The sequence below is a fragment of the Nycticebus coucang genome, chromosome 14 (genome assembly GCF_027406575.1).
Source record: "Nycticebus coucang isolate mNycCou1 chromosome 14, mNycCou1.pri, whole genome shotgun sequence".
Classification (NCBI taxonomy): Eukaryota; Metazoa; Chordata; class Mammalia; order Primates; family Lorisidae; genus Nycticebus; species Nycticebus coucang.
In genome coordinates, this window is record NC_069793.1 from 68564004 (window position 1) to 68591444 (window position 27441).

The 27441-nt window shown below is 50.9% G+C and overlaps 2 protein-coding genes across 5 annotated transcripts in view; both read right to left on the reverse strand.

Moving 5' to 3' along the window:
• Positions 1–27441, reverse strand: part of GDPD5 (glycerophosphodiester phosphodiesterase domain containing 5) — a 90976-nt gene that overhangs the window by 58080 nt on the left and 5455 nt on the right. The window lies entirely within an intron of this gene.
• Positions 4438–4962, reverse strand: LOC128564685 (cytochrome c oxidase subunit 6A1, mitochondrial-like). Its single transcript, XM_053560286.1, has one exon. It carries the CDS (start codon positions 4946–4948, stop codon positions 4622–4624), a length of 327 nt encoding a protein of 108 aa, XP_053416261.1. The 5' UTR covers positions 4949–4962; the 3' UTR covers positions 4438–4621.

Below are 27441 nucleotides of genomic sequence, written 5' to 3' on the forward strand. Positions count from 1 at the left end.
TGGGGCCCTGCAGACTCAAGGCAGTGGTGACTCAGGCCTAGTGCCAAGTCCAGACCCTTGCCAGCATAAGAACTCTCCCCAACCCAGTTGGACCCTAGAGCCACACCCCAGCAAGAAACATAGATAAGACACAGCCTTAAACCAGAGGTTCACAGAGCTGGACTCAGAAACAGTTTAGAAATGACATCAGCTGTCTGATGTGCACCCCAGCCCTGCCTCTCTGTGCCGCTAGTCCCAGAGTTTCTCAAAGTGCCCTGAATGTACAGCACGTCACAGTTTATAAAACACATTTATTTCCTTTACCGCCCACAATGATCCTAAGGCCTGAGTGGCAGGGGAAAATAAGTAAACTAGGGCTTCTCCAACTTTAATACGCCCACAAATCACCTGGTCTCATTGGGGCCTGAGAATCTGCATTGCTGACAAGCTCCCAGATGATGCTGACGTCACAGGTCCATAGACCACAGTGTCAGCAGCGAGGGCACAGTGGCTATGAGTGTGGGAGCTGGGGCCGAACTACCCAAGTCGGAACCTTTGCAAGTTCTTACTGTGTGACCTTGGGCAAGTTACTTCACCTCTCTGTGCCTCAATCTCCTTATATATAAAACAATAATAATAATAAAACCCAAGAGTGGCGCCTGTGGCTCAAGGAGTAGGGTGCTGGCCCCATATACTGGGGGTGGTGGGTTCAAGCCCAGCCCCAGCCAAAACTGCAAAAAAAAAATTAAACTAATAATAAAAATCCCACCCCAACAATCAGTGTGGTGGTAATTTAGTTACCATGTGTAAAACACTTAAAAACATTATATTTCAAATTTTAAAATGGGGGTTCTTTTTTTTTTTTTGGTTTTTGGCTAGGGCTAGGTTTGAACCCGCCACGTCCGGCATATGGGACCGGCGCCCTATCCTTGAGCCACAGGCGCCACCCTAAAATGGGGGTTCTGAGTGGTAAATATACCTAGCAAGGTGCAGAGACAGAATTCAAGCTCAGATCTCTTAATGTAAACCCTGCTGCACAAAATGTCACAACCAGTAAGTCCTCCCCAAATCAGACAGCCATGGATACTGAGGCCCAGAGAGGGGCAGAGAACTCACACCAGAAGGTTGGAATCAGAAATGAAAGTCTGTGACTCCGGCCCAGGGCTCTTTCAATCACACTTCACTGCCCTGTCAGGAAGAGAAAGTGCCATAGAATCTTCCTGAGGGGGTCTTGGCTCTACTGTCAGACCATCTGGGTTGGCAGCTACCCTGGAAACCAGTGGAGATGGCTGGTTATGGAGACTGCCCCATCCCCACTGTGGCCTCTCTAGAGCTCCTGCCTGGCAGGCTGGGGGAGGCAGAACTGATCACATCTTCCTTCCATTCCCCACCTCCTACCTCCATCCTATGCCCACTGCCCAGTCTCAGGGTTACCCAGCTGGAGTCACAGGCTGAGGGTAACACGCTTGGGCCTAGCTCCACCCCTACCTTGGCTTCCCAGCACAGGGCCAGTGGGAGCCTGTGAGTCACTTGAAGGAAGTGCTGGGCTCCAAGCAGGAAGTGGCTCTTGAAGCAGAAACCCCCTATAGAATGGCCTAGGGCCCTGGGGCAGGTGTCCGGGTGGTAGAAGATGGTGGAGGAAGGGAAGCTGATTAGGACAAAGAAACACCCTGATTTTACCTAACACTCTGCAAAACCTGGCCTGAGGACTTTCCTACTGTAGATTGGCTGTGTGTTCTTAGGTACATCAGTACCCTCTCTGAGCCTCAATTTTCTGAACTATAGGATCATGGCCTACACTAAAAGACTGCCACAGCCTGGCAGTCCACAATGAAATGAAGGGTTGGAACAAGTGCATATATGAATAAAATGAATGACTGAATTATGATACCCAGATTTAAACATTAGCTATAGAATAAGATCTATTAGTTCTCAATTTTTTTTTTTTTTTTGAGACAGAGCCTCAAGCTGTCACCCTGAGTAGAGTGCCATGCAATCACAGCTCACAGCAACCTCCAACTCCTGGGCTTAAGCGATTCTCTTGCCTCTGCCTCCCAAGTAGCTGGGACTACAGGCTCCTGCCACAAGGCCTGGCTAGTTTTTGGTTGTAGCTGTCATTGTTGTTTGGTGGGCCCGGGCTGGATTTGAACCCACCAGCTCAGGTATATGTGGTTGCCACGTTAGCTGCTTGAGCCACAGGTGCTGAGCCTACTTCTCAATTGTTAATTGTACAATAGAGATGTCCTCATCAGCAAGAAGATCTACCCCTGAACCACCTTTAGACAGGGAAAAGGGGCCACCACTCTGAACCCCATACATCACAAATATAAACTCATTAGAGCACAAACAGGAGCCTCTGTCATGGGATATCCACGTGACCTATAATCCTTAACATCCGCTCCCCTAACACCACTCAGGCCCCAGGGAAACTCTTCTCCATTCTTTGAACTTGGAACAAAGGTGATTTGTTCAGATGCTGTGAAGGTCTGTGGGTTGTGTTGCTGCAAGGTAGGGGCACATACGGAGAAAGGGGGCAGAGTGGCAAAATGTGTAAAGTGGAGACTAACTTGTCAAATCCTTTCTCTAGGACAGCAACGTGTGATGCTTCTTGTATAACCAAGTATCTGAATTTCAGTATTGCTGAACACCTTTTTTTGGTGGGGGTGGGTATGGAGGACATTTCTTTCTGTTCCAATTTGTGGTTCTAAGGTACACACGAATTAGTATAGTATTCACAAAAAATGCACGTGGTGGTTGAGAAACATCTTAACAACCTGTATTACCTAAGTTCATGTTATATTAAATGTGATACTAATTCTTTTTTTCTTTTCTTTTTTTTTTTTTTTTTTTGCAGTTTTTGGCCAGGGCTGGGTTTGAACCTGCCACCTCCGGCATATGGGGCCGGCGCCCTACCTCTTTGAGCCACAGGTGCCACCCGATACTAATTCTTTAAATCGGCAGCAAAATGGACTTTGAATACCAGTTTCATTTTTAGAAAATCCTTTAAAATGTGGATAATTATTTCATCTATAATATTTCATTTTAAAACCTGACATTAATTATGATGTATATTGTTTTAATTTTTTTTTTTTTTTTTTGAGACAGAATCTCACTGTCGCCCTCAGTAGAGTGCTGTGGCATCACAGCTCACACAACCTCAAACTCTTGGGCTTAAGCGATTCTCTTGCCTCAGCCTCCTGAGTACCTCAGACTACAGGCACCCTCCACAACACCCGCCTATTTTTTTTCTTTTTTTGCAGTTTTTGGCTGGGGCTGGGTTTGAACCCACCACCTCCGGCATATGGAGCCAAGCGCCCTACCCTTTTCAGCCACAGGTGCCGCCCCCACCTACTTTTTTGTTGCAGTTGTCATTGTTGTTTTAGCTGGCCCAGGCCAGGCTTGAACCCGCCTGTGGCCGGTGCCCTACTCAACTGAGCTACGGGTGCTGCCTCTATTGTTTTAATTTTAATAGGTAATTTTGTGCAATAAAAACTTTTTTTAGCTCAGTGCCTGTAGCTCAGTGAGTAGGGCGCTGGCCACATACACTAGGGCTGGTGGGTTTGAACCCAGCCCAGGCCTGCTAAACAACAATGACAACTGTAACAAAAAAACAGGGCACTAGGCATTGTTGTGGGTGCCTGTAGTCCCAGCCACTTGGGAGGCTGAGGCAAGAGAATCACTTAAACCCAAGAGTTTGAGGTTGTTGTGAGTTGTGACGCCATGGCACTCTACTGAGGGTGACATAGTGAGACTGTCTCAAAAAACAAAAACAAAAAAACTTCTTTTTTTTGAGACAGAGTCTCACTTTGTTGCCCTTGGTAGTGTGCCGTGGAGTCATAGTTCATAGCAACCTCAGTTGCCTTTTTTTTTTTTTTTTTGTCGAGACAGAGTTCTACCCTATGCCCTGAGCAGAGGGCAATGGCATCGTAGCTCACTGCAACCTCAGACTCCGGCTGTGGGCATCCTGCTGCCTCAGCCTCCGAAGCCGCTGGGATTACAGGCGCTCACTGCGGCGCCAAGCTGGGTTTTTCCATTTTTTTCCATGAGTCGGGGTCTCACTCTTGCTCAGACAAGCCTCCAACTCCTGAGCTCAAGCAATCCTCCCTCCTCAGCCTCCCACAGTGCTGGGATTACAGGCGTGAGCCACCGCGCCCGGCTAGCAACCTCAAACTTTTGGGCTCAAGTGATCCTCTTGTCTCAGCCTCCTGAATAGCTGGACTACAAGCACCCACCACAATGCCCATCTAGTTTTTCTATTTTTAGTAGAGACAGAGTCTCACTCTTGCTCAGGCTTCTCTCGAGCTCCTGAGCACAGGCAATCCATATGGCTCAGCCTCCCAGAGTGCTAGGATTACAGCCACCCTGCCTGGCCTTACTTTACATTTTTGATGGTCATGTACTTTAAATATAATTGCATTTAATTTTTAATCCTTTATTTATTTTTTTTTTTTTTTCAGCTCACGACCAATCTTAGTTTGTTTATTTAAGCCATCTCCTGCCACAAGTAAAGGGATGGAAGACTGGTAATCATATGATAAAAGGTGAGCTTAAGGTCCCGTACACTTTCTCTGGTCCATGTGCAGAGTAATGGTCCAAACTGATGCTGTGGTCCCCAATGCCTGGGTAGTGGTCTAGGTTCTCTTTATTCATCTTCATAACCAGTTGGAAGCGGATTCACGTGAGGGTTGTGGAATAGAGTATGGTTACCATCTCCCCAGGGAAAGGGCTTGGTCCTGATGCGAAGATGGGAGTAAGGGATGAACTCGGGTCTCTCGTGTTCTCCGTGGCGGGATTTCAAGAAGACATTCAGCATGCTCACTCCCACCCCGGGAAGGGCGACGAAGAAGGTGAGGGCCCTCCACATGCGAGCTGAGCCCTCCTGGCCGTGGGCGCCACTCAACATATGCCGCCGCAGCTGTGGGCGGGACCGACCCAACAGCCGAGAAAACCCGAACGCAGCCGCCGCCATTTTTTGACCTGGACCACCTCCCTTTATTTATTTATTTATTTATTTTTTATTTTTTTTTTTTTTTGTGGTTTTTGGCCGTGGCTGGGTTTGAACCCACCATCTCCGGCATATGGGACTGGCACCCTACTCCTTGAGCCACAGGCGCCACCCTGTTTTTAATCCTTTAGACCACTGCCATCAGCAGAATACAAACGACGTGCAAATCTAGATTACAGCAGTAATACAACTAGTGATCTCGTTAGAATGAAGACAATAAAACATATTTTATGGAATAAATAAATAATAATGAATTATAAGTCTTTTTACTCATCTGACTATCACTAGCCCAACAACAAAACGCCTACATATACAATAATTAAACCCAGAACTCCTTGAGATCTTGTCACTTGCAATTTTATAAAACTGTAACTTTATATATATATTTCAATTTACATTATGAAGGTCTATGTGTATTTGTTAAGGAGGGAAAATCAAAGCTGCCATTATTATTATTATTATTATTTTTTTTTGCAGTTTTTGGCCGGGGCTGGGTTTGAACCCGCCACCTCCGGCATATGGGACCAGCGCCCTACTCCTTTGAGCCACAGGCACCGCCCCAAAGCTATTATATTTAATAGTCTCTTGGCTTACTTTATAACCTTTAAATATCTGACAAAGCTTTACAGGTCTTTATTTGTACTTGTGCTCTGGGCTCTGCTAATTCAGGGACCGGTCTGTCCACTCCCCGCCTGCTTCTCACATCTGTGGGGCCCGACCACCTGTGCTAGTTGCTTCACCTCTGGTCTGACCCCCAGCCCTGCCTCCCCCAGAGTCTGCCCTCAGAAAGTGCTCTACACTCCCTAAGGCCTTATACTTTTACCCCTAGGTGGGACATTCCATCAGAGCAGTGACCGTGACTTGACTGACCTCTCCCACGGATCCAGAACCCCTTAAAATCCCTTCACCTCCAATCCCATCCCCAGGGGCACCAGGTGCTGAGGGGTTTCCATTCCAGGTTCTTGTTACCACCGTCCTACTAAAAAGGGAGCTAGTGGGTTCTGCTACGCAAGGCTGGCAGCCTCAAGCTAGGGAATGGTCCTGGTGACTGTGACTCCACATGTTTTTTCTCTTTCTCTACACCCCTACTAGTCCCCCTTCCCAACCCCCACTTGCCTCCTCTGGACCAATTGGTGCCAGTAACCCCCTTTGAGCAAAAGCCACCAAAATGCACCCTTATCCCCTGACACCTGCCGACTGCCCTTCCTAGCATCTTTCACAGGAGCTTTTCAGAGAGCAGGAAGCGGGTTCTGAAGGGGTGAGTAGTAGAGGAGTAAGCAGGAGATTGAGAGCCAGGAGATGTGAGCTCAGGTCCTGGCCTGGCCATCGGAAGGCAGGTCAGCATCTTCCTTTGTCATCTGGGGACATGGCAGCCTGCCCAGTCCCCTCTTGGGATGATGGGAGGGATGCAGTGAGCAAGACGAGGCAGGGCTTTGTGAACTGCAGTGTGGAATGGATGTGATGAGGGCCAAACTCCTCCTCTCCTGTGCTCCCTGGCTGGCCCTCAGAGCCCACCTGCTGCAGCTCCATGAAGCCAAGGCTTCTGTGTTCGTTGCCTCACTCTTCTCAGCCTCCCAATGTAACAGGTATTCTATAGGTGGTAGACAGAGGCTACCATAGGGAGGTGTCTCTTGGATTCATACTCTGAAGTCCAGTCACCAACAGGCATTCCCTGAGCTCTCTTTGATGCCCACTGGACAGAAGGGGTCCCCCAGAAGAGCCTATGGGCTAATGGTATAGACAGAGGCACCAAGAGCACCATGTGAACAAAGGAGAAGAAAGGGAGGGCCTCACTGGTGGATCAAAGCTGCCTCCTACCCTCATCCCAGAATGGACCAGGGCTAGACCCACCACAGGCTGCAACAAATACTCAGGAGTGAGCAAACTTATCTCCCTGGCTCACACCGACCCAGCCCAGCCACTCCCTCCTGCCTCCCAGACACGGAGAGACTCCAGACTTTTTAGACAACTTCCTCTTCTGGGACCACCACCCCATGTCCACCCTCACCCTTGGGATCTGTGGGTTCCCTAGGCCTTGGGATAGGTCACGGCTCTGCAGTGGACTGGACATTAAACCTAGTGAAAGCAGGACTGTGCCCATCTGAGCACAGAACCTCTTATATACTAGGTGCTCCATAAGTGGATGCCAGGCTGAAATAATGAGTTAATAGCCATGACTGACCACTCTGGTGCCTGGCCTGGTTTATCCCGACTGGGGACATAGCACAAATTCTGAATCAAAGATGGGCCAGAGCAGAGCTGATAAATGGTAAGTGGCCCTCATAATCCACCACAGGGCTGGGAGCAGGTCCTGGCCCTCTCACCTCTGTCCTTTCTCTGTGTAATCACAGGCAAATCACCTCACCCTCCTGGGCATCAGTTGCATCAGGCAAGGATTAGCACCATGTTGAAATCACCTGATTTTCCATGAGCACATATAACACATGGGGCACTGAGGCTCAGAGAGGGGAGGTGACTTGGCTAAGGTCACACAGCAGGTGATAAGAGTCTGAACTAGAGCCCAGGTCCATCATGCTCTGCATCGGGGCTGGACTCCTGAGGCCCGAAGGGGAGGCCAGATTATAAGTGACATCTTTTGCAATTCACAGGGGACAGGAGAAGAGTTAGGGCAGGTGCCCTCAGAGCCAACCCTGGCTGACATCACCCATTAAAGTCACAGTCAGAGTCCTAGGATTTTATCAGGACAGCCTGGAAGGACAACCTGTTTACTCATTCCTGGGACACGCTGACCAACACAAGTTTCCAGGTGATCCCTGAGCACCTTCTATGGAAAAAGCCCAGAAAAAGACAGTGGGGCAGGCAAGGAAGAAAAGCCAAATTCATTTCAGGTGGGGATGAGCCACAAGCGCCTCGATTTCCTCCTGGGTGTTGGATGCTTCCATGGCCCGACCTGACCTGCCTGTACCCTATCTCATCCCCTGCTCCTCACTGAGAGCCCGTGTGCTGGGTAGGTCAGCCTGGGCTGGGGAGGGAGAACTACAGCAGGGCACCAGAGACAGCTCTGTGGGCTGGACCTGACCCTGGTGGGGTTGGAGAGTACCCCACAGCCAAGTGATGTGGGTACACATTAGGACTGGGGAGCTGAGAGAGAAGGACCTGGCGTTGGGAGAGCAGTGGGGGCACAGGACGATCCTCAGAAGATACTAGCCCTTGCTGACCACACAATCCCCCCCTCCACACACACACACATCACCTTTCCAGGAGCTGTCACTTGCTGGTGCCAGGTTCTGGGGGATCAGCACCTCATATAACCCTGACACCAATCCTCTGGAGCAGACTGTGGCGCTCCACCCATCCCCTGGGACCCCTTTACCACGGGGGCCTACTGGGTTGAGCCAGCACCTGGCTGTGTGTGGGCAGACTGCCTCCCGCTGCCAGAATCCCTCTGCCTGCAGCCACGGCCACCGCCCCCACCAAGGCAGCCTTGCACCAGTGACTGAGAGGTGGAGGTATAAATTCTCCAGCATCCTTGCTCCTGCGGGGCCAACCGGTGACCTGCACTGTCCCCAGAGCTCTTCTAACCCTCTGCGGGGCTTGGCTTGAAATTGCCTCTTGCTTCTTTCTCCTCCTCTTCTTTCTGCTTCTACTTTCCCTATTCCCTTAGCAGCTTTTTCCTGGAAAAGTTCCTAATAAATCACTCTCATGGGAATCCTGGTCTCAGGCTCTGTGTCTAGGTCATCCGACGTCAGACACCTGTGAAGCAGGTGTCATTAATTTTCCCATTTCAGAGACTACGATATTGAAGCTCAGAAAGGTAAAATTTACCATTAACCCCCCAGCCGGCAGGGGACTAGACATTGACCCCTCCCCTTGCACCCCACCTCTTCATCCACTGCATCACCTGTGCCTCTTTACATGTCCCCAAACGCTGCTGTCCTCTCCTGGCCATCTAGGCTAACTTTCTTCCCTTCTTCTTCTTTTTTTTTTACTGTTAGGAAAGTAGGAGAATCTGTGGATAATCCAAAGGGGATGACTAAGTCCTCAGAACTCTCGCTGGCTCAGACCCTGTTTTGGTCAATCCCTGTGAATCAGGGCGGGTCTGACATTCTGGGAATGCAGGGAGACTTCAAACCAGCTTCATGAAAACAAGTTGTAAAAACACTGGCCGCCACTCTGAGTGATAGGCTTGGCTTCATGGAACAGGGTTGAACAAGTTCACCAGCAGGGAACACACAGCAGGAGAGACTGAGGCTAGACCCAAAGGAAGACCTTCCCAGTAATTGGGAGCTGGGCCCAGGCATGGGGTTGGGCTTGGCCTCTTTGGAAGCAGGCCATCAATGTCCTGACCTTCCTAAGTCTTTCTTTTTGAAGCATCAACGAGGCAGCCACAGTGAGCACTGAAGACCAAAACCGCAGGAGGCCAACCCCACCCAGCCCCAAGCTTTGACTCCTGACCTGGAACCTGGTTTATGAGGATGCTTGGAGTTTGTGGGGCTTCTGCCTCCCAGTATAGTGGCTGCCACTCTGCAGACCTAAAGATGACAACGGCCCTGGAGCCTGGCAGAAGTCAGGGCAGGGCTGAGGGCTGCCCGCCATAAGCACCTACGCCACCCTCTGCCCCCACAGCCCGCCCTCCCGCCCTGAGCAGAGACTCCAGCAGGAGTTTATGGATGACGGGCCCCCTTCCTCTTCCCTCTGCAGTTCCTCTCCAGTCAGCAGTGAACCTGCCTGGGTCTCACCCAGTGCGTCACCTCCACCCCTTTTTCCAGCTAGCCTCTCTTTCTTTCTCTCCTTTCTCATCCAAACTTCTGAAAGAGTTGTCCACACTCATGTCTCTGCTTCCTCTCTCCACCCACTGCTAAACTCACCGTCCTCTGTTCCCTCCAAGTTCAACAATGGCTTCCATATGGGCAAATCCACTGGACACTTCTCAATCCTCAACTGACACTGTTAGACTGCGCCATCCTTCTAGACAAATGATCTCCCTGCCTGGCTTCCAGGACGTCAAGTGCCCGGATTGGTAGGCCCCTCTCTGGCCCCACCTCCCAGCCCCCCAATGGCTACTCTCTCCTCCCAGCCTGAGTGCAGCTACTCTTCCCCCTGAGCTCTCCTCCCCTCCCTTGCCCTTCACACCTCCATGGCAATATCACCCACTCCTGTGGCTTTAACCACCCTTCTCTTCCTTCACCAGACTCAAGACTGGAGTACCTGCAACGCTCCAGCCATTTGCCCTTGGACACCCCACAGGAAGTTTATATCCACAGAGGCCAGATGGGATACCCCCTTTTTGCTCATCTCAAGGCACCTCTCATCCCCCAGGCTTGGAAATGAGAACCACCCTTCCTGTCTTCCTCTTCCGCCAACCCCCAAGTCCCATCGGACAGCACGGCCTGATCTGTTCGCCACCTTCTTCTCCTCCTCTCCCACCAAACATCCCTAGAGTCTCAGCTCCAACTCCTCCCACAAGAGGCCCTGACCCTCCAGCAGGCGCAGGTATGTCTTCACCTGTTTCATGTACCCTGTAAGGCCATCAGCCCAGCAGCCACGCCTGGGTCCAGCTGCACATCTCACGGCCTGGGCTGGCTCTAAAAGGCAGGGGCAATGTCTGATCTGATCCCGAGCCCCCAGCACCCGGCTTGGCTCAAGGTTGGCTTGAAGGGTCCCCCACAGAGTTTCTCAAATCTGGGAAATTGTATTTCTGGTGAATTTGCCCCACTGGTAAGGTCTGGCTCTTCCCTTGGCCTATAGGCTCCTCAGTGCAAGGGCTGTCTCCTGATGGCCTCTCCTCACCCTTCCCCCCTCTTAGTGACACTGTTGCCTACCTGTCCTTTACAAGGAGATATCACGTGGGGTCTGGAGAAGGCCAAAGAAGCCAGCCTCACCCATGCCCAAATGTGCACACAGGTGGATATACAAAAACACACAGAGCACATGGTCACAGGTGACAGGTGGACACACTGGCACAAGCTTACTGGCTTATGAGGTACATGCAGATGTGCAAAGTCAGGCCCACAGAGACATGCTCATCCTGGTGAACCATGGACCTGTGCCACTACCTCACTGGGAGTCACTGGCTCTAGGGGCAAAGGTTGGCTTGGTGGGTCAGGGCTCAGGGACGCCTCTCCAGGCTGTAGCACATGGGTGCAGGGAGATGCAGCAACAGCCCCAGGACTGCCCAGCCTGGTCTAGTTGGGCCCTGAGGCTATAATCAGAGTGGGAGGGGTGCGAGGTTTGTTATCCTTAGATAGAATAGAGGACAGAGCCGGCGGTTACTGGTGTCCTCTGGCCCTGCAAGCTGTTCCAGATCCCTTTGCCAAGGCAGCCTCCTCCACCCTCCCCTATAGTAGAGCCAATCTGAGCAGAGAAAGATTCCAAAGTTTGCATTGTACTGGAAGAGGAGAGAGATCAAGCCAGAGTGGGTATGCACATCCCACTCAAAACGATGGAAATAACTCAGGGCAAGCACTGGGTGTGAGCCCATGATCGTGACCTCCCCACACCCCCTAAGTGGAGTATTTCCCCAAGTCCTGCTGACTCTACCTCGGAAATGTCTTCTCTATTGCAGCACCCCAGCCCCTCATATCACTGCCTGAGAAGCAGCCAAGGACTCCTTGGAACCTAGAGGATCCCACCTGAAAAGGTTCTTCCAACTTGCCTTCAACTTACCTTTCTAATTCCTCCTCACCTGTGGGAGCCCTGCCATCTGGAGCTTAGTCCCTGCTCCAGGAACTCTACTCTCCCACCTTTGCATAGCTAATTTCTTCTGCATAGGAAGCCTTCTCACTTGCCCCTGCTTGATGAACTCCTATAGACCCCTCAATACCCAAATGGGAAGTGCTACTGGTTCAGTGGATTGGCTTCCACCATGTCAGGCAGATCCTAAAATCAGCACATCATGAGTAAATTGCATACAGTCAAAATCACCCTTGGCTATACATTGTTACCATGTATATGCAATGCCTAGGCATTAGATATATACTGTGTTTTGACTCATTCAACCACTTACAACTGTGGCAGATTATATTTCCAAAGACATCTATAGCAGTATCTCCCATCCCACATGCTCTTCTTATGTGTAACTCCACCTTCCTATGGAGAGGTGAGGTCTATGTCACACCAATTTAAATCTGACAGGACTTGGGAGTAATGGCTGAAGTGACACTATTAAGACTTCCCAGGCCAACTCATTAAATATGAGCAGCTTCCACCTCCTTCCCTGGGACACTCCTGCTACTATGTAGAACTATGTAGAACTCCAACTGCTCTGCTGCTCTGCTGTCCAGCAAGCCCATGGAGAGAAAGGAAGGCCTGAAATTACACGGACAGCAAGAGCAAGCTCCGGCTGCCCTGGCTCCTTGTCATTCCTAGCCACCATGTGACTGTAACCACGGGAGAGCCTGAGCCAGAGCTACTCAGCTGAACCCATCTTAAATTCCTGACCTATACAACTGTGAGATTAAACAGTAATCGTTCTTACACAAAGTCACTAAATGTAGGGATGATTTGTTTTATAATAGTAGTAAGTGGAACAACAACTACAAAGTATGAACAATCATTCTCCCCACTTGAGAGAAGAAAAATCTGAGGCACAGAGAGGTTAAGCAATTTTCCCAAGGTCACAGAAGGAGTGACTGGTAGAGTCAGCAATTAAACCCAGGCAGTTTAGCCCCAGAATCCACACTATTCACTGCAGGCCTCAGGGAGCAGTTCCTGAATAAAAGACTAAGCCAATGGACACGTGAATGAGAGTGAACCAGAGAGTGAGCTCCTGGGTGCAAGGCAAGGACCTCCACTGTCTACAGCCCTGGGAGCAGCCAGGCTATCAGAGGAACTTCTCGAGATGCTCACCACCCTGCTCCCCCCCTCTCCAAGTCCTGAGGGCTACAAGATTAGACATAGGCCCCTGGGGAGCCAATCCCTCCTAAGGACAAGGCCTGTAGATCCTGGGGACTGCAGAGAGACCTGGGTTTAATCCTTCCATGGCCAATGATTGGCTGAACTTGGACAAGTCCCTGCCCTGTCTGTGCACAGATGATCTCCGGCTCTCATATTCTAAGACTCACCAGGTATGGAGCTGGCCTCATGGATAGCTGTGCAGGTGTGCCATAGATATGTGGACCCTATAATCTACGGACCAAAGGGATCTGTCCCTAGAAGGAAAGTAGATAATGAGAATGAATCCTACCTATGACTCACTGTGGCATTTCCATATAAACAATTTCTATTCCTTGCAGCAACCCTCTGGACACAGGGGCAAATAAGGAGGGCCCCAGACTCACAGCTAAAGTGATCCTGGAAGCTGGGGTCCAAACCAGGGCCACTCAACTTTTTTTTTTTTTTTTGAGACAGAGTCTCACTTTGTCATCCTCGGTAGAGTGCCATGGTGTTGCAGCTCACAGCAACCTCAAACTCTTGGGCTTAAGCGATTCTCTTACCTCAGCCTCCCAAGCGATTCTCAGCCTCCCAAGTAGCTGGAACTACAGGTGTCTACCACAAAACCTGGCTATTTTTAGAGAGGAAGTCTCGCTCTGGCTCAGGCTGGTCTTGAACCTGTGAGCTCAGGTGATCCACCTGCCTCAGCCTCCCAAGTGCTGGGATTACAGGTGTGAGTCACCACATCTGGCCTAGGGCCATTCAACTTCAAAACTCCCACTCTTATCAAACAGCCAAGAGGAAGAAGCAATGCAAGAGTCCATCAGCTCCACTGCTGTCCTGTATACCACAGACAACATGTGGTGTACAGGGGAACAGCATTGAGCTTTAAAAAGGGAGGAAATCCCGTCAAATGCTGCAATGTGAATGAACCATGAGGAACTTATGCTCAGTGAAATAAGCTAGTCACAAAAGACAAACCCTGTATGATTCTGCTACATGAGGGATCTAGAGCACTCAAACTCATAGAAACAGAAAGTAGAATAGTAACTTTAGCAGGAGCTGGAGGAAAGGGGAAATGAGTGGTTTGACACGCACAGAGTTTCAGTTTTGCAAGATGAAAATGCTCTGGAGATCTGTTGCACAAGAGATAACATACTGAACTATATATTTCAGATGGTTAAGATGGTAAACTTTATGTGTTTTTTTAACTCGCTTCGTAAAATAATAAAATGTTAAAAAATACTCTCACTCTTAAAGTAGAAGAGGGAACTTAGGAAGGGTATTAAGGAGGAGAGTCCAGGAAGGTTTCACAGAAGAGGGGGGTGTGGGGCAGCACAGATGGGCACTGCAGACAGAGGCTGGCACCTTTGGCCCCTGCTGCCCTTGCAGGACCCAGCTGACTCCATCCCACACCCCACCCCAGGCTCTCCAGATCTCCACCCAAAAGCAGAGTCCCAGAGGGCAACAGGCACTGGCCTGTAAGGAAGAAGGGATTTCTTGAACACCTACTATGTGCTCCATGGCCCCCTTACTGAATGACTTCAGGCCAGTCTCCCTATCTGTACAATAAGAGAGTGACCAAGGAGTCCAAGTGTCCTTCCAGTTCTCATACTGGGAATAATCTCTGGGCGGAGGCAGGCAGGTAGAAGGTACCAGGAACCTGTAGAGAAGGGGGACCAGGACACTCCTTGGTCAAAAGACCAGGAATCTAGAGCTGCAGGCTTGTAATCCTGCCCAAGCAGCCTCTGCCCACTCCACAGGAGGGGAATCTGAGACCCACATAGGTTTCGTCTAACTCAAACTCAACCAACATGGTCCTGAACCTACTATATTTGTGATGGGGCCACACTTCCTCCCCCAGCCAGCACTGTCTCTCCTACTCGATTCTGCCAAAAGTGGAAAAGATGCTAACATAAGGTGAAGCATGACTCACTGCCATCAGAGAGACAAAATCCTCCATGCCTAGGGCTCTCTCTAAGAATTCTGACTCTCGCCTCTTCCCCTGGACTCTTAAGAATCCCTACTTTCTCCCCTAGAAGGAATGAGGTGGGACAGTCCTTGGTTCCAGTCCCAGCTCTGCTAAGTATTACCTGGGCCTTCATGTCTTTATCTGCATCGGGGGTAAGCAGACAAACACACGTCCCCTCATGAGGGTTAGATGAGTCCAGGGCCTGTCAATACAAAGTCTCCATCACCAGTTCTCTCTTTTCAGGCCAAGTCATTTTCATCAACCCTCTTGTTCCTCTCAGGGGCCAGTTTGTTTGTTTGCACTCTTCCCAGAAGAGATTTCCCCCCAGGAACACTGGGTGATGCTCCCCAGCAACACCCAGGGAGGAGGGATGAGACTTTACTTGATGGAAAAAGGAAACTCATCATCACATGGAAACAAGAGAGAAACCCTGGGAAGCCTGGTGGCTGCCCTGGCACCCTTTAATCACCCTCTCCCCCTCCACCTAAGAGGACCAGGGTGGCCCCAGATCCAGCTTAATAAGCTCCCTGGGGCCTGGCTGGGAGGCCTGATATGATTAGGCTGCTACTTAAGTCACACAAAGCCTTCTATTCTTAGCTGAGAGGGGCCTGGTCCTGCCCAGCTGTCCATTAGCAGTAACCAGCCCCAGGTGTACCATCACATTGTAGGACCTGGCAGTTAATCACGACAACTAGGAGGTGGGAGGACATCTCTGTGACCTGACTGAAGCCCCAGGCTGCATGAGGGGGCTGCTGAGTGAGCCCCCAGCTGCCAGAGTGTTTGAGAAGTCTACAGGGGAGCCTCCTGGGCTGGATGGAAGTTTGGATCTGATGAACGTTAGGTCACCACCAAGTCTGGATGGTAGTGCCTAGACTCTATGGTCCATGATCCAGTGCTTCCAAGATTTGGGAATGAAGAGTCCAGGACCAGGTTCCCAGATACTGGCAAAGACCAGGCACTGGGCTCTAGTGTGTGCACTTGGCGCCTTCAATCCTCCCTTCCGCCCCTTAAGAGGCAGAAGATGGCCTGCAGGGGTCCCCAGGCAGGGAAGTGGACTTGGACTCGTACTGAGGTCAGCAGCACTCCCCCATCCCACCCTCAAGCCTCTGGGGACAAGAATCCCAGGGAACTTCTGGGCACTGCAGGAACTGTGGGGAAAGGGAGAGAAGAAGGAGCAAAGCTTCCCTGGGGCCCACCAACACCAGACACGACCAGGCAGGAGTTCACCAAACCAGCAGGGCCAGCTACCTGGGAGGCAGGGAGAGTCTGGGGGAGGGACCTGCCCAAGGTCACAGGCTGGAAAGAAAGTGGAGGAGTACAGACGTGCAGGCTTTAGATCACTGCTCTCCCCACACGGCTTTGCTTTAGGCCACTATTTCCTGGGACCACCTCTTCCAACATCCTCTGTTAAATGGGAAAACTGAGGCCAGAGACAGGAAGGTCAGGTATTCAAGGTCACATAGGAAGTCAACGGCAGAGCCAGCAGAATTATTCCCAGGCTGGGGAGCACCAACAACTTTCATCCCCTGGCTGGGTCTCCACCACTGAGCCTCCTCTGATTCCTCCTTTCCACCTGCCCAGATCTGCGGCTCCGAGGGCAGGGCAGTTTCCTGTGCCCTTAGTCCCCTGATATAGTGACTGCCCCATGAAGTCATCTGAGGAACAAGCCAAGAATCAGAACGTGGGACAGTGGGTCACAGCCTCATGCCCAAGGCTGGCCAGCTGAGCACACACATGGTCAGGAGAGGGCTGACCCTGTCACTGTGGAAATGCTCAGAGGCTAATTGACCAGCTGTCCTGTTAAGGACAGCAAGTAAGCCTCCGCTGGGCTGTACCACAGAACCTGTCGGCCCGGGAGTCCTCTAAGTTTCCACTATATGTCAGTTGTTATTTTCCCCCAATAAGGTCTTAAAGATTATTCCTCATGTGAACCTCTCAACACTCCTGAGAGTTAGGTACCTGTTCCCTCTGTTTTATAAGGACAGGGAGGATTAGGAACTCACCCAGGTCACCTGGCTAATGTGACAGAGTCAGGATTCACGCCCAGGGTTGCCTGGCTCCATGTGTGACCTGATCCCAAAGGGAAGGTCAACAAACACGTGGGTGATGAGAGGCTCTTCTGTTGGATCATAAGGTATAAAAATACATCTAACCTACGCTGACCATTTTGAGGAGATTAACAGAAATTTCCCTTTTCCTGTTTAGAGAGACCACAGATCAAGTATCTAAAAATGTCCAATTACTTTGCTCTGGCCTGGCCTTAGATCCTTGCTGCAAGTAGTGGCCTTCCATGCCCCTGGCACCCTACTGGGTCCGCCACCTACCGTGGTGTTTGATTTGATCTCACGCCAGCTTTGTGAGGTTGGCCTTCTCATTGACATTACAGACGAAGCTAGGGAAGTTCAAAGAGGCTCTGTCACAAATCCAGGGTTGCATAGGCATAGGGATTGAGCTGGGACAGGTGTGTTTCTGCTTGGCCTTTTTAAGACGGGGTGTGGGGTGAGAGTTGGAGGAGGGGGTAAGTTAACGTTTATGCCCATTGGTTCTTGTTTCAATAATCTGCTTAAAAGCAGTTTGCATCCATATCCCACAATATCCTTCCTGCCTTCCCCACCCTGACCCCCACACCAATCCAAGTGGAGTAAGCGTCTGTGATAGCTCTGTGTGCCCATCTCATCAGCTGTCTTTCCCCTAGCTCCACACTGGTCAGGTCAGGACACCATCTAGGAACTGCTCAGGAATAGGACATTGACAAGGACCCTCAGAACTCCAAGGGAAGGGATGGTGGGCACAGCCTAGCCCTGTCACCCTAGCACCCCAGCAGGGTACCAGGCACTCTGTGTGACAGGGTGTGAATCTTCTGGAGTAGGTACCCAGCTGATGCCTCCTGGCACCAAGAGGGCAGTGGAGGGGATGGAGGGGTGTTCATCTTATTCTGTCCCCTGAGCCCTGTGCCCACCCCCCCCCCACCCACCAGCTACCCAGGGATTGAGGACACAGAGCCTCCTACATGTGGGCAGGCCCTGTTAGTCCCAGACAAAGTAGGACAAACAAGGTTGGGGATGGAAGGGCTATTTCCTGACATTCCCCCCTTACCCAGAGGCCAGGACCCCACACTCTACAGGCCTCTGGGGATGGTATCTGGTCCTGGCCCAGCAATCAGGAGTGGCAGAGCCACTGCTGTTCTTCCTATTCAAACATGCACAGACACGAGGCTGCGGACACACAGTCCTGGCCTGTGTGTGTTGCTTGTGCATAATTCAGGCTCCCAGGGCTATGGCCTGGATACAGTGTACCCGGCAGGGGAAACCTGCGTGGAGAAGGGGGAGCTGCTGCCAGGGAGCACTTCTCAAAAAGGAGGTGAGCGCTCCAGAGGCTTGGGGGTACTAATAGGGATTGAACAAATAAATAATATTAATGACAAGAACTGCTTGTATGGAGTCAGTCAGTTTAGAAAACATGTTAACAAACTTTATCTCATTGAATCTTCACTACAGTCCAATGTAGAAGTTAGAAAACTGAAGCTCAGAGGCTGAGAACCTGCCCATTCACATCAGGAAGCAGACTCCCTACCCTGGACCAGGCTGCAGCATGCTCGTGACCCTCGACCCTCAGCCCAGCCTGGCTCCACTCTGGACCCTCAACCCCTGGGGCCTCAGATGGGTGGAAGCCACAGGTACCCTTCAGTGTGCAGACCTTGTCCCACAGTGGACCCAGATGCATCATTTAGTCCATACTTCCCAAGCTGTGCCTTGAGGAACCCTGGTCTGTGGAATGAAAATGGGTTCTAGGACCCATGTGTATACAAGAGTCTGGGGCCTCAGAAGAGCCATCGGTGAGGAACCCAGGGGATTCTGTTCTGGGCTCAGTGCACCCACTGCTAAAGGAAGGATGTTTGAGGAGGAGCAAATCCCACCGGCAGCGAGTGGGCTGCCCTCACCTGAGGCGTGCTGGCCCCTGCCCAGCTGGGGCCGCCCAGAGCACCCGGCAGCAGGGGTGGGGTAAGGAGAGAGATGGTCAGGGCTTTCCCTGCACCCACACCTCAACTCCTGACAGCTACTCAGAGCAGGAAGGTATGTGCCAGGTGATCTTGCTTGACCATGAGTATGAGAAACCCAAGGCCAACAGAGGGGAAAGACTCATCCGAGATCCCAAGGTGGGAGAGTCTAGTCAGACCACAAATATCTGCTGGGCACCAGCCAGGCGCTGGGGCAACTGGGGTGAATGTGAGGGGCTCTCAAGGTGCTTTCAGTCGGGTGGTCCCACGCAGCTGGCGTTCAGCCCCTGGTGACCTGCCCTGCAGCTTCTCCTGCCCCATCTCCACCCACTTTTCCTCCCTCTGCTTCTACCTCATAGGCCAGTGCCCAGAAGACACAGCCCCACACATCGCCACATCTGTATCTTTGCTCCGGCTGTTGCTCTTCCAGAATGCCCTTCCCAACTGGCTGGAGACTGCACCCCCTGCTCTCCCCATGTCTTCTTTGCAGAGCCTCCCCTCAAGCTCAGGCTGAGGGGTCTCCAGAGGCAGTGCCCCTCCCTTCCGCCCTCCTGCTCTCCCTCCTCTGTGCGTCCCTTGCTACACCTGTGTTCTCCGCCCAGGGTAACGGGCCCTGAATTGCCTCACTCTTCCCCTTGGAACCTGGGACCAAGTAGGCACCGCTCCACTGAATTGAGTGAATGTGTCACCCACCCACCACAAGGACCCACAGCAATTATCAAATCACTTCTTCCTTTTAAGGCTTGTATTTGTCTTCTTTTAGAAATCCTTGGTAGGCTCGGGAAAATGAAATGGAAGAGTCTTAGTCAGACTTGTCTTGGCACTGCCAAGTGTTGGCTCTGTGCCTGGCACACAAGAGATGCATGAGATATGTTCGTTTGGAGGATGAAAGAATAAAAATATCTCCACCTGTCACTTGCCCCTGCTGCCTGAAGTTCCACTGTTATTCCTAAGTCTTTCCTGGAGCTAAACCGTGTTTCCTGTGATGCAGTCTCAAAATGCAAACGGTCCTGGGCCAAGAAACTAGCTCTAGCTGGAGGCCTCCACATGCAAACAGCAAGGTCAGAGTTCGCCCACGAGCTCTTCTCAAAGTGTTTGCTCTAGACTATTAGTACCAGACCCTCCTCTGTGACAAAAAAATCCTTAGTAGGCATGGGAAAATGAAGTTTGAAGTTGCACAGTCAAAAGAGTTTAGGAAAGGCTGGCTGTGCACCACCTGTTGGAGATCCCTGATTGAGATCAACACATTAAACACCTGCCCAGGCCTGTTTGGATTTGTGATCTAGCATTTTGCAAATTTGCATACACATGGGTCCTAGAACCCATTTTCATTCCACAGACCAGGGTTCCTCAAGGCACAGCTTGGGAATATGGACTAGATGATGCACCTGGGCCCACTGTGGGACAAGGTCTGCACACTGAAGGGTGTCTGTGGCTGCCACCCATCTAAGGCCATACTTCTTTGAGCTGACCATTTTACAGTGGCAGGTCCAACCTCAGCCACCACCACCAATCCTTTGTGACAGAAGCAGAAAATGAATGTGGCTTGTGACAGCCTGTAAACACAGTACAGAGCAGGGCAAGGGTAACAGGCCAGGCTGGAAACCTAAGTGAGTTCCCATTGCAATTTTGTGCTCACTGCTGGCTATCAGACAGGGGACCTCACCATGCTGGGCTTTGCTTTCATTGTTTGCAAAATGGGGATGCTGTTATTTCAGGGCTGCTGAGAAGATTCAGCATTTAAAGGCAAGCAGAGGCAAATTATAAACTGTCAAGTCCTGTACCAGCCTTTGCTATGTGCGTCATTTCACTGTGTGCACTGCCAGGATGGTATGATCATGCCTCAGTTGATTACGAGCCACCGCAGAGGTCGTCAGTCAGGATGGATGGAGAGGAAGAGTGAAAGCCCAAGCTCAGCAATGGCTGGTTGAATTGGCATCAATGAATCAATGAATCAATTCTGGTAAGGCCAACTGTTCTATTTCTCAGCCCCCAACTGGTAGAAGCAGCATATTAGGAAGCACACACACACAACCCCCCCCCCCCAAAAAAAAATCCAAGAAGGGAGAAGGAAGAGGTGCAAGCTCTGGAGGCAGTTTGTGGACAGCAGAATGAAGGGATAGGTAGAAAGAACCAGAAACCAGAGTTGAACATAGCCTAGGGTCATCCGGTGCAGAGGCCAGGCAGTCTCAGCACTTCCAGCCAAGCAGGCAGGGTTCAGAAGGCCCATTCCTGGTTAACCCTGTCTTGCTGTGTAGAGAAAGGAAGTGATTGATGCCTTTCACAAAGGCTTCCAATGAAAACGATCAGTTGTTTTTAAAGGGGTGTGGAGCAGAAGGAAGCTTAGGACACAACACAAGCCTTAGCTGCCTGGCAAAATGCTTCTTGTACTTTATACCAGTTCATCAATACAGAACAAACATTTTTAAAGTGCCTACTGTGTGCCAGGCAAGTGCTATTAGGCACTGAGGACACAATGCCACAGTATACTGCATCCTGCAGAGATTTTGGATAAATAGGTATCAGGTCACTTGAGTATAAATAGGGAGGTGGTGTTGAAAGAAATTCACCAGACGAGAAGTCTGGAGGACCAAGCTGAATCACTATGTGATCTCAGACAAGTCACTTTCCTTCTTTGAGCCTCCATCTTTTCATCTATAAAGTGGGGCTGCATGCAAACTACAACATGGCACCAGCCACTGAACCAGCAGTTACAGACGTTCTCTACTTAAAGTGCACAGCCACAAAGGCAGGTGTTGCTGTTTGTTGTGGGTAATTTATCCCTTTCATAGATGAGAACTGAGTCTCAGCTGGTTACTAACTTGCCTGAGTCAGGATGTGAACCCAGGTGTGTGATTCCAGAAGTCACTCTCTCCTGTCCTCAAACAAGTCCCATGCTTCCTCCTCAGACTGCCATGAGGATTTGGTGATATAGATATCAAAGTGCTTTGTAAAGTTAAACTATTCTGTGTCCAAAGGCAACAAGAAACAAGCTTTGGTTCCTCCACAAAACCAGATGCTGAATTTCACAAGAGCTTACTGGCCAGAACTCCTGGGTTCCTCATTCCTCAACCTCTGGCATTCCCTGGCCAACTTCCTCCCAGGGAAAGAGACTTGGCAATCCCGGGAGCCCCAGCTGACCCTTCAAAGCCCACAAAGCAGACCTTGCTAGACCAGAAGACCACCTGGTTCATGATCACCTGACTCTTGTGCTCTATCCCTGATGAGGACCTAGAAGGCACAGCCAGGCCTGGGATCATAGGAGCTGCTCAAGGCACCCTCACCAACCTCCACTGATGGGCTGTGGGACCTCAGACCAGTCACCTCCTTGCTGTGAACCCCAAGGTTCCTACTGCAAAAATGAGGGATTAAAGCAGATCTCATGTGGGAAAGGGTCTACTCCAAAGACAGACTCAACAGACAGGATTGCCTTTTAGTTAGACGAGTTCAGTTGGGTAGGTAGGAAGAGGTGCTCCAGGCTCTCAAAATCTTGAGTCTGAGGAGGTGGTGTTACCCTACCCACCAGGAATCACCCATCTATCCTTGAACTCATGGCTACCCTTGGGAGTCCTGATCTGAAGGTAGACTTAGCTCCTATCATCACCAGCCATCAGCAGGACCCTATTCTACCTTCTTTCCAGCTCCGCTGGGATCCGAGTAGGGTAGAGATAGGAAAAGGGTCTTCATACAGAACTCTGTATGTCTTCATTGGAGGGCCTCGGGCCCCAGAGCCCTCATGGGCCCACTGTGATCCAGAGAGGTTATTAATTGGCTTCGGACTACACAGCAAGATAGGGGGTGCCAGGATCCTGGCCTTCTAGGCCCAGCCTAGGGCTGTCTCCACTGACCCAGAGTCACCCTTTCGGAGCATGGAAAGCAGAGAGAGGAACAGTGTGAAGAGTTAGGATGATGCACCCACCCACACTCTGCCCCGGGCAATAGGCTCTGACATTGACAGTTGGGTCCCCAAGCCCCAGGGGGAAAATCAACACCCAGTCACTCCATTCCCTGATTCACTAACTGCAGGCACTGACAGGGCACATTTGCATGGAGAATGGGCTCAGTCTGCCTCTGCAGAGTCCCAGCAAGAGCGAGAGGATTCCAGTGGCAATATAATGGACTTTCTGCTAGCCATGTCCCTGAAGACACCACCCCATGGGGGCCTCCTAAGGGCCTTCCATGCAAAGTGCCACATCTGTCTTTTCCCCTGACCATGCCTCCTCTGAGGTCCAGGTCCTTTGCTAGCAGGATGCCTTCTGCTCTCTGCTTGGCAAGAATCTCACACCCTCCCACACACTGCGCTCAGAGACTCCATCACAGGACCCTGCAGCATTCGCTGACACCCACTGTCCCAGACCTGCCCAGCCCCACACTCTTCTTACCTGGCCTACATAGGCTCTCTGGGGGCCCTCTCAGTTGAGGGTTGCATGGCCCTTTCTGGGAGTCAAAAATGGGCCCAGCGCCATCCCCAGAGCTGTGGCAATGGCTGCCCAGCTCTAAGGAGAGTATGTGAAGTACATCAGGGCTATTTGTGGCAGGGCTGGGGCTGCTGTTCTATGCACCTGAGCTTACTGGACCCAAGCCTACTCATGACCTTTGCCCCCCTGCAGAGATAAGGCTATCTCCAGTAAGGCCACCTGGAAGCCACCTGCAGCTTGATTTCGGGGAGGAGGCAGAGATGGAGAGATGGGTACCCCTGAGAGGACCGTGGCTTTGGTTCGCCTTTGAGGTGCAGGCTGAGGGTCCATTTGTTAAGGGACATGCTCAAGTAACAACAGATGATCCTTGAACAGTGTCCTAAGGAGGGTGTATCCAGTGGACTCCATGGCTTTTCATGGACAGGATGAGGAAAGCCTTCAGTTTGCCTGTCCCAGGCCACTCTCCACCCTGCTTACGGCCCTGGGGGACCAGCCTGTAGGGACTTCACAGGGCTCTGAGCTACTCAAGGAAGAGAACTCAACAGGAAGCACAAATGGGAGACTAAAGGAAGGATAGCTGAGGTTTATCCCCCAGTGAGGTCTCCTGGGTTGACTGGGTCCTTCTACTGAAGGTCACAGCCTGTTCCTATCACTGAGCAGTTCCTCCCCTGGCTCCTTCAGCCCTGGGTGGTAACTGCCCCCAGATGCTGCACTATTCCTTGTTGGTTTGTTGCACCCCTACTCCTGAGCTGATCCCCCGGGGCTGATACACCCAGGTCAGGCTGGGCCAGAGCAAAGAGACTGAGACACCACAGTGACTCAGTGAACAGCCCTTAGAGCTACATCTGCTCCCATTAAAGAATAGCATCTGAAGCGATACCTGTGACAAGGGGTGCAGGTATCCTCTGCTCGAGCCTGGGCCTGGCCAGAGCTCACCTCCCCAGCAAAAGCACTTGCTAACAGTTTTTGAGTGGTTTTTAGTGGCTATCTGGTAGCCACTGGGCTTCACATATCAAGAAATTCATTCGCTTCTCAGACAATTCAGGGAAGTGCATCCTATTGATGTAGAGACAACTGGTGCTCAAAGAGATAAAATGACACCTGGGGTCATACTGGCAGTAGGTGACAAAGCCGGGACTCACATACAAGTCCTTCTGCCTCTAGAACCCATTCTGGTAATGATCTTGAAATAATTTTATTGAACTGGCTCATAACAGAGCTGGATGACTTAAGTAGGGCTGATTATCAATAAAGGCTTGCACAGAGCCCTCCAATGTCCCCTAGACACTCTCCCTTAGATGGTGAAAGAAAAATCTCCTCTGACATTTTTTAGTTCCAGGTGGGACAGGGGCCCCAAATGGACGGTACATTTGGGTGTCCAGATTGGAAAAACAAGCAGATTCAGACAAGGCTTCATTGTTAAAGAGAGTCTGACACTTTGACCATTAAAGCAAAACCAAGCAAAGCACAAAGCTTGCTGCCTTGTCTTATCCCTTAGAGAGAAAGGGGACAGCGGGAAGGGCCCCAGGACTGGGTCATGAGCCCTCCTCCACCAGCCCCAGCCTCAGAGTGCTGTGGTGGGAGTTCAGGGTCTGAGTCCAGCCCGGCTCTGCCGCTGTTTCTGTGACCTTTCACTGCACACTAATGACATAACAAGCACTGTGCTGGGGCTTTCCATGCATGGCCTCATTTGGCCTCCATGTCCCTTTCATCATCATCTTTTTTCAGATGAGGAAACCAGGGCTCTGAGAAGACACCCAAGAAGCAGAGGGTTGGCACCTAGGCTGACTGAATAGCAAAGTCGTCCCACTCTACACTTCCCAGGCGGGGAGGTCCCCCAGGGAAGGAGAAGCAACTTTGGAAGGAAAGAGCTCCTTGTCCTGGGGATATGCAATTGTCATCTGGGGCTGCTGCACAGCACAGCCAGGAGGTTCTCAAATTTGGCTGTGCATTGAAATCCCCTGGGGGGGCTTTACAACTACTGATGCCCAGGTCTTACCCCAGAGATTGCCGGCGTCCAGGCAGGACTTTTAAAAGTTTCTCAGATAGGCCAGGCGTGGTGTAAGACGCCTGTAATCCTAGCACTCTGGGAAGCCAAGCCTGGTGGCTGGAGTTGGAGACCAGCCTGAGCAACAGCAAGGCCCCGTCTCTAAAAATAGCTGGGCATTGTGGCGGGTGTAGTCCCAGCTACTCGGGAGGCTGAGGCAAGAGGATCGCTTGAGCCCAAGAGTTTGAGGTTGCTTTGAGCTATGACGCCATAGCACTCTACCGAGGGTGTCAAAGACTCTGTCTCAGAAAAAAAAGTAAATAAAATAAAAATTTCTCAGATAATTCTAACATGGAGCAGAGTTTGACAGCCATAGATCCAGATGTCCAGTGCTGCCCCTTCTGCCTCAGAAACTCTCCCCACCCCCTTCTTTACTTAATGTTTTTTTTTTTAGTAGAGACAGGAAAAGGGGGTCTTGCTATATTGCCTAAGCTGGCCTTAAACAATCCTCTTTACCTTGGCCTCCCAAAGTGCAGAGTTTATAGGTGTGAACCATCATGCCTTGCCCCCACATTCTCTTTAAAGAAGAGAAGGGATCTATTGCCCCAACCAAGCTAGGCAAAATACAAACATGTCCTCCAGGGGCCAACCACAAGTAGAGGCAGCATAAAGGGACCCCTGACTTCAAGGTGAGCCTCCTTTAAGATACTTTGGGTGGGGGGGTCCTAGCTCCCTTGTGAGTGGGAGATAACTTTGTCTTTGAGCCTCCTGGGTGAGAGGAAGGGTGAGACAAATTCCTCATGACACTTTTTTAAAGAGTCCATTTGTTCAAAAGGTAAACAGCTGCAGGATTAATGCTGGAAGACCCCCTCTGCTTGCTGGCATGCCTTGGGAACAAGAAGATAAAAGAACTCAAAGCAAGCCTGTTTATTCTTTTCTGTAGAATATTTGGTCCCAAGCCTGGGAAGAGCTGGGCGTCTCAGACCGGCAGCCCACACTTCCTTCCCACCTGTCTTTTTGCCTTCCTCATGTCCTCAAAGCAGAATGTCACAGATGGGGAAACAGTATGGGGTGGTGGGAAGGGAGAGGTCTGTGGGTCTGCCCAAACTCTCCCCTTTGCCAACTGCCTTTTAAGAGTAAACACTCCTCTGAGCTCATTCACAGTGCTGACCTCACAGCAGGCTAAACTGAGCTCTGTGAGCACCACCTCCAGGAAGCCTTCCCTAACTCCCTCCCCAGCCAGCACTGGACAGCCCCAGCCCCTGGCCTTCCCCATCAGAGTCTATGTTGTGATTGCTTCTGTGTTCTCTCCTTCCTACCAGGCTGTTCATTCATTCATTCCCTAGAGCAGCTGCCCTTTGCCTGGGAGTCATTCCAAACATCCTTCCCAAGCACCTGTTCTCTCTCTCGCAGCTCCTCTGCTAGGTGCTGGAGGTTCAGATGCTAACAGCTAATATTCATTGAGTGCTCATTACTTTGCATTTAATCCTCACAACAATCCTATGAAGTAGGTGCTATACTTACCTCCATTTTATATATGGGTAAACTGAGGCCCAGAGGAGTTAAATCACTTGTCTAAGTCACCTGAGCCCTACCCAGTACCACCAGCCACAGATATTGATGGGACCCCTGCCTCAGGAGCCTGCTTCTCATAATCTACTTGTTTAACGGGTTTCCCCCACAGATAAGAATCTCCAATCATGTTGTATTTTGGGTGGTATGTGTGTGTTTATGTGTATGTGTGTGTGTGTTGAGGGGAGACCAAATAAATGCTGTTTCCCTTTATGGAAGAACACACTGTCTGCCCAGCATCTGCTAGCTGGTCACCAGATGGCTCCTCCCAACTGGGTCATTTCTGCTGCTAAAGCCTGAGAGGAAAAACCCAGGTCCCCAGACATCCTGGCCCTGTTTCCTGCCCTAAACCTAGCTCAGAGTCCCTCCCAATAGTACCTGCTTACAGCAGGCCAATAGTACCAGCTTACACATTGCTGTTCACTGGGAAGGTTGTGGGAATTGTGCCTGTGCAAAGACCATCTGACACACAGGAGTCCTCCTAAGGGAAGGCTTCCCTCCACCCGGCACACTCACAGGACTCTTCAGTCAGCTTCTTAGAGAGTCACTGGTTCACTAGGCCAATACAAGGCGACAGGCAAGGAGACTCATCCTGAGGGAGTGCCCATCTGTGTGCTAAACCTGGACAGGTACCTCGCTCCTTTCTTGTCATCTACCCCTCACAACACTGTTACTATG

Coding starts and splice junctions, on each gene's coding strand:
- LOC128564685 (XM_053560286.1), bottom strand. CDS start 4,948: ATGGCGGCGGCTGCGTTCGGGTTTTCTCGGCTGTTGGGTCGGTCCCGC.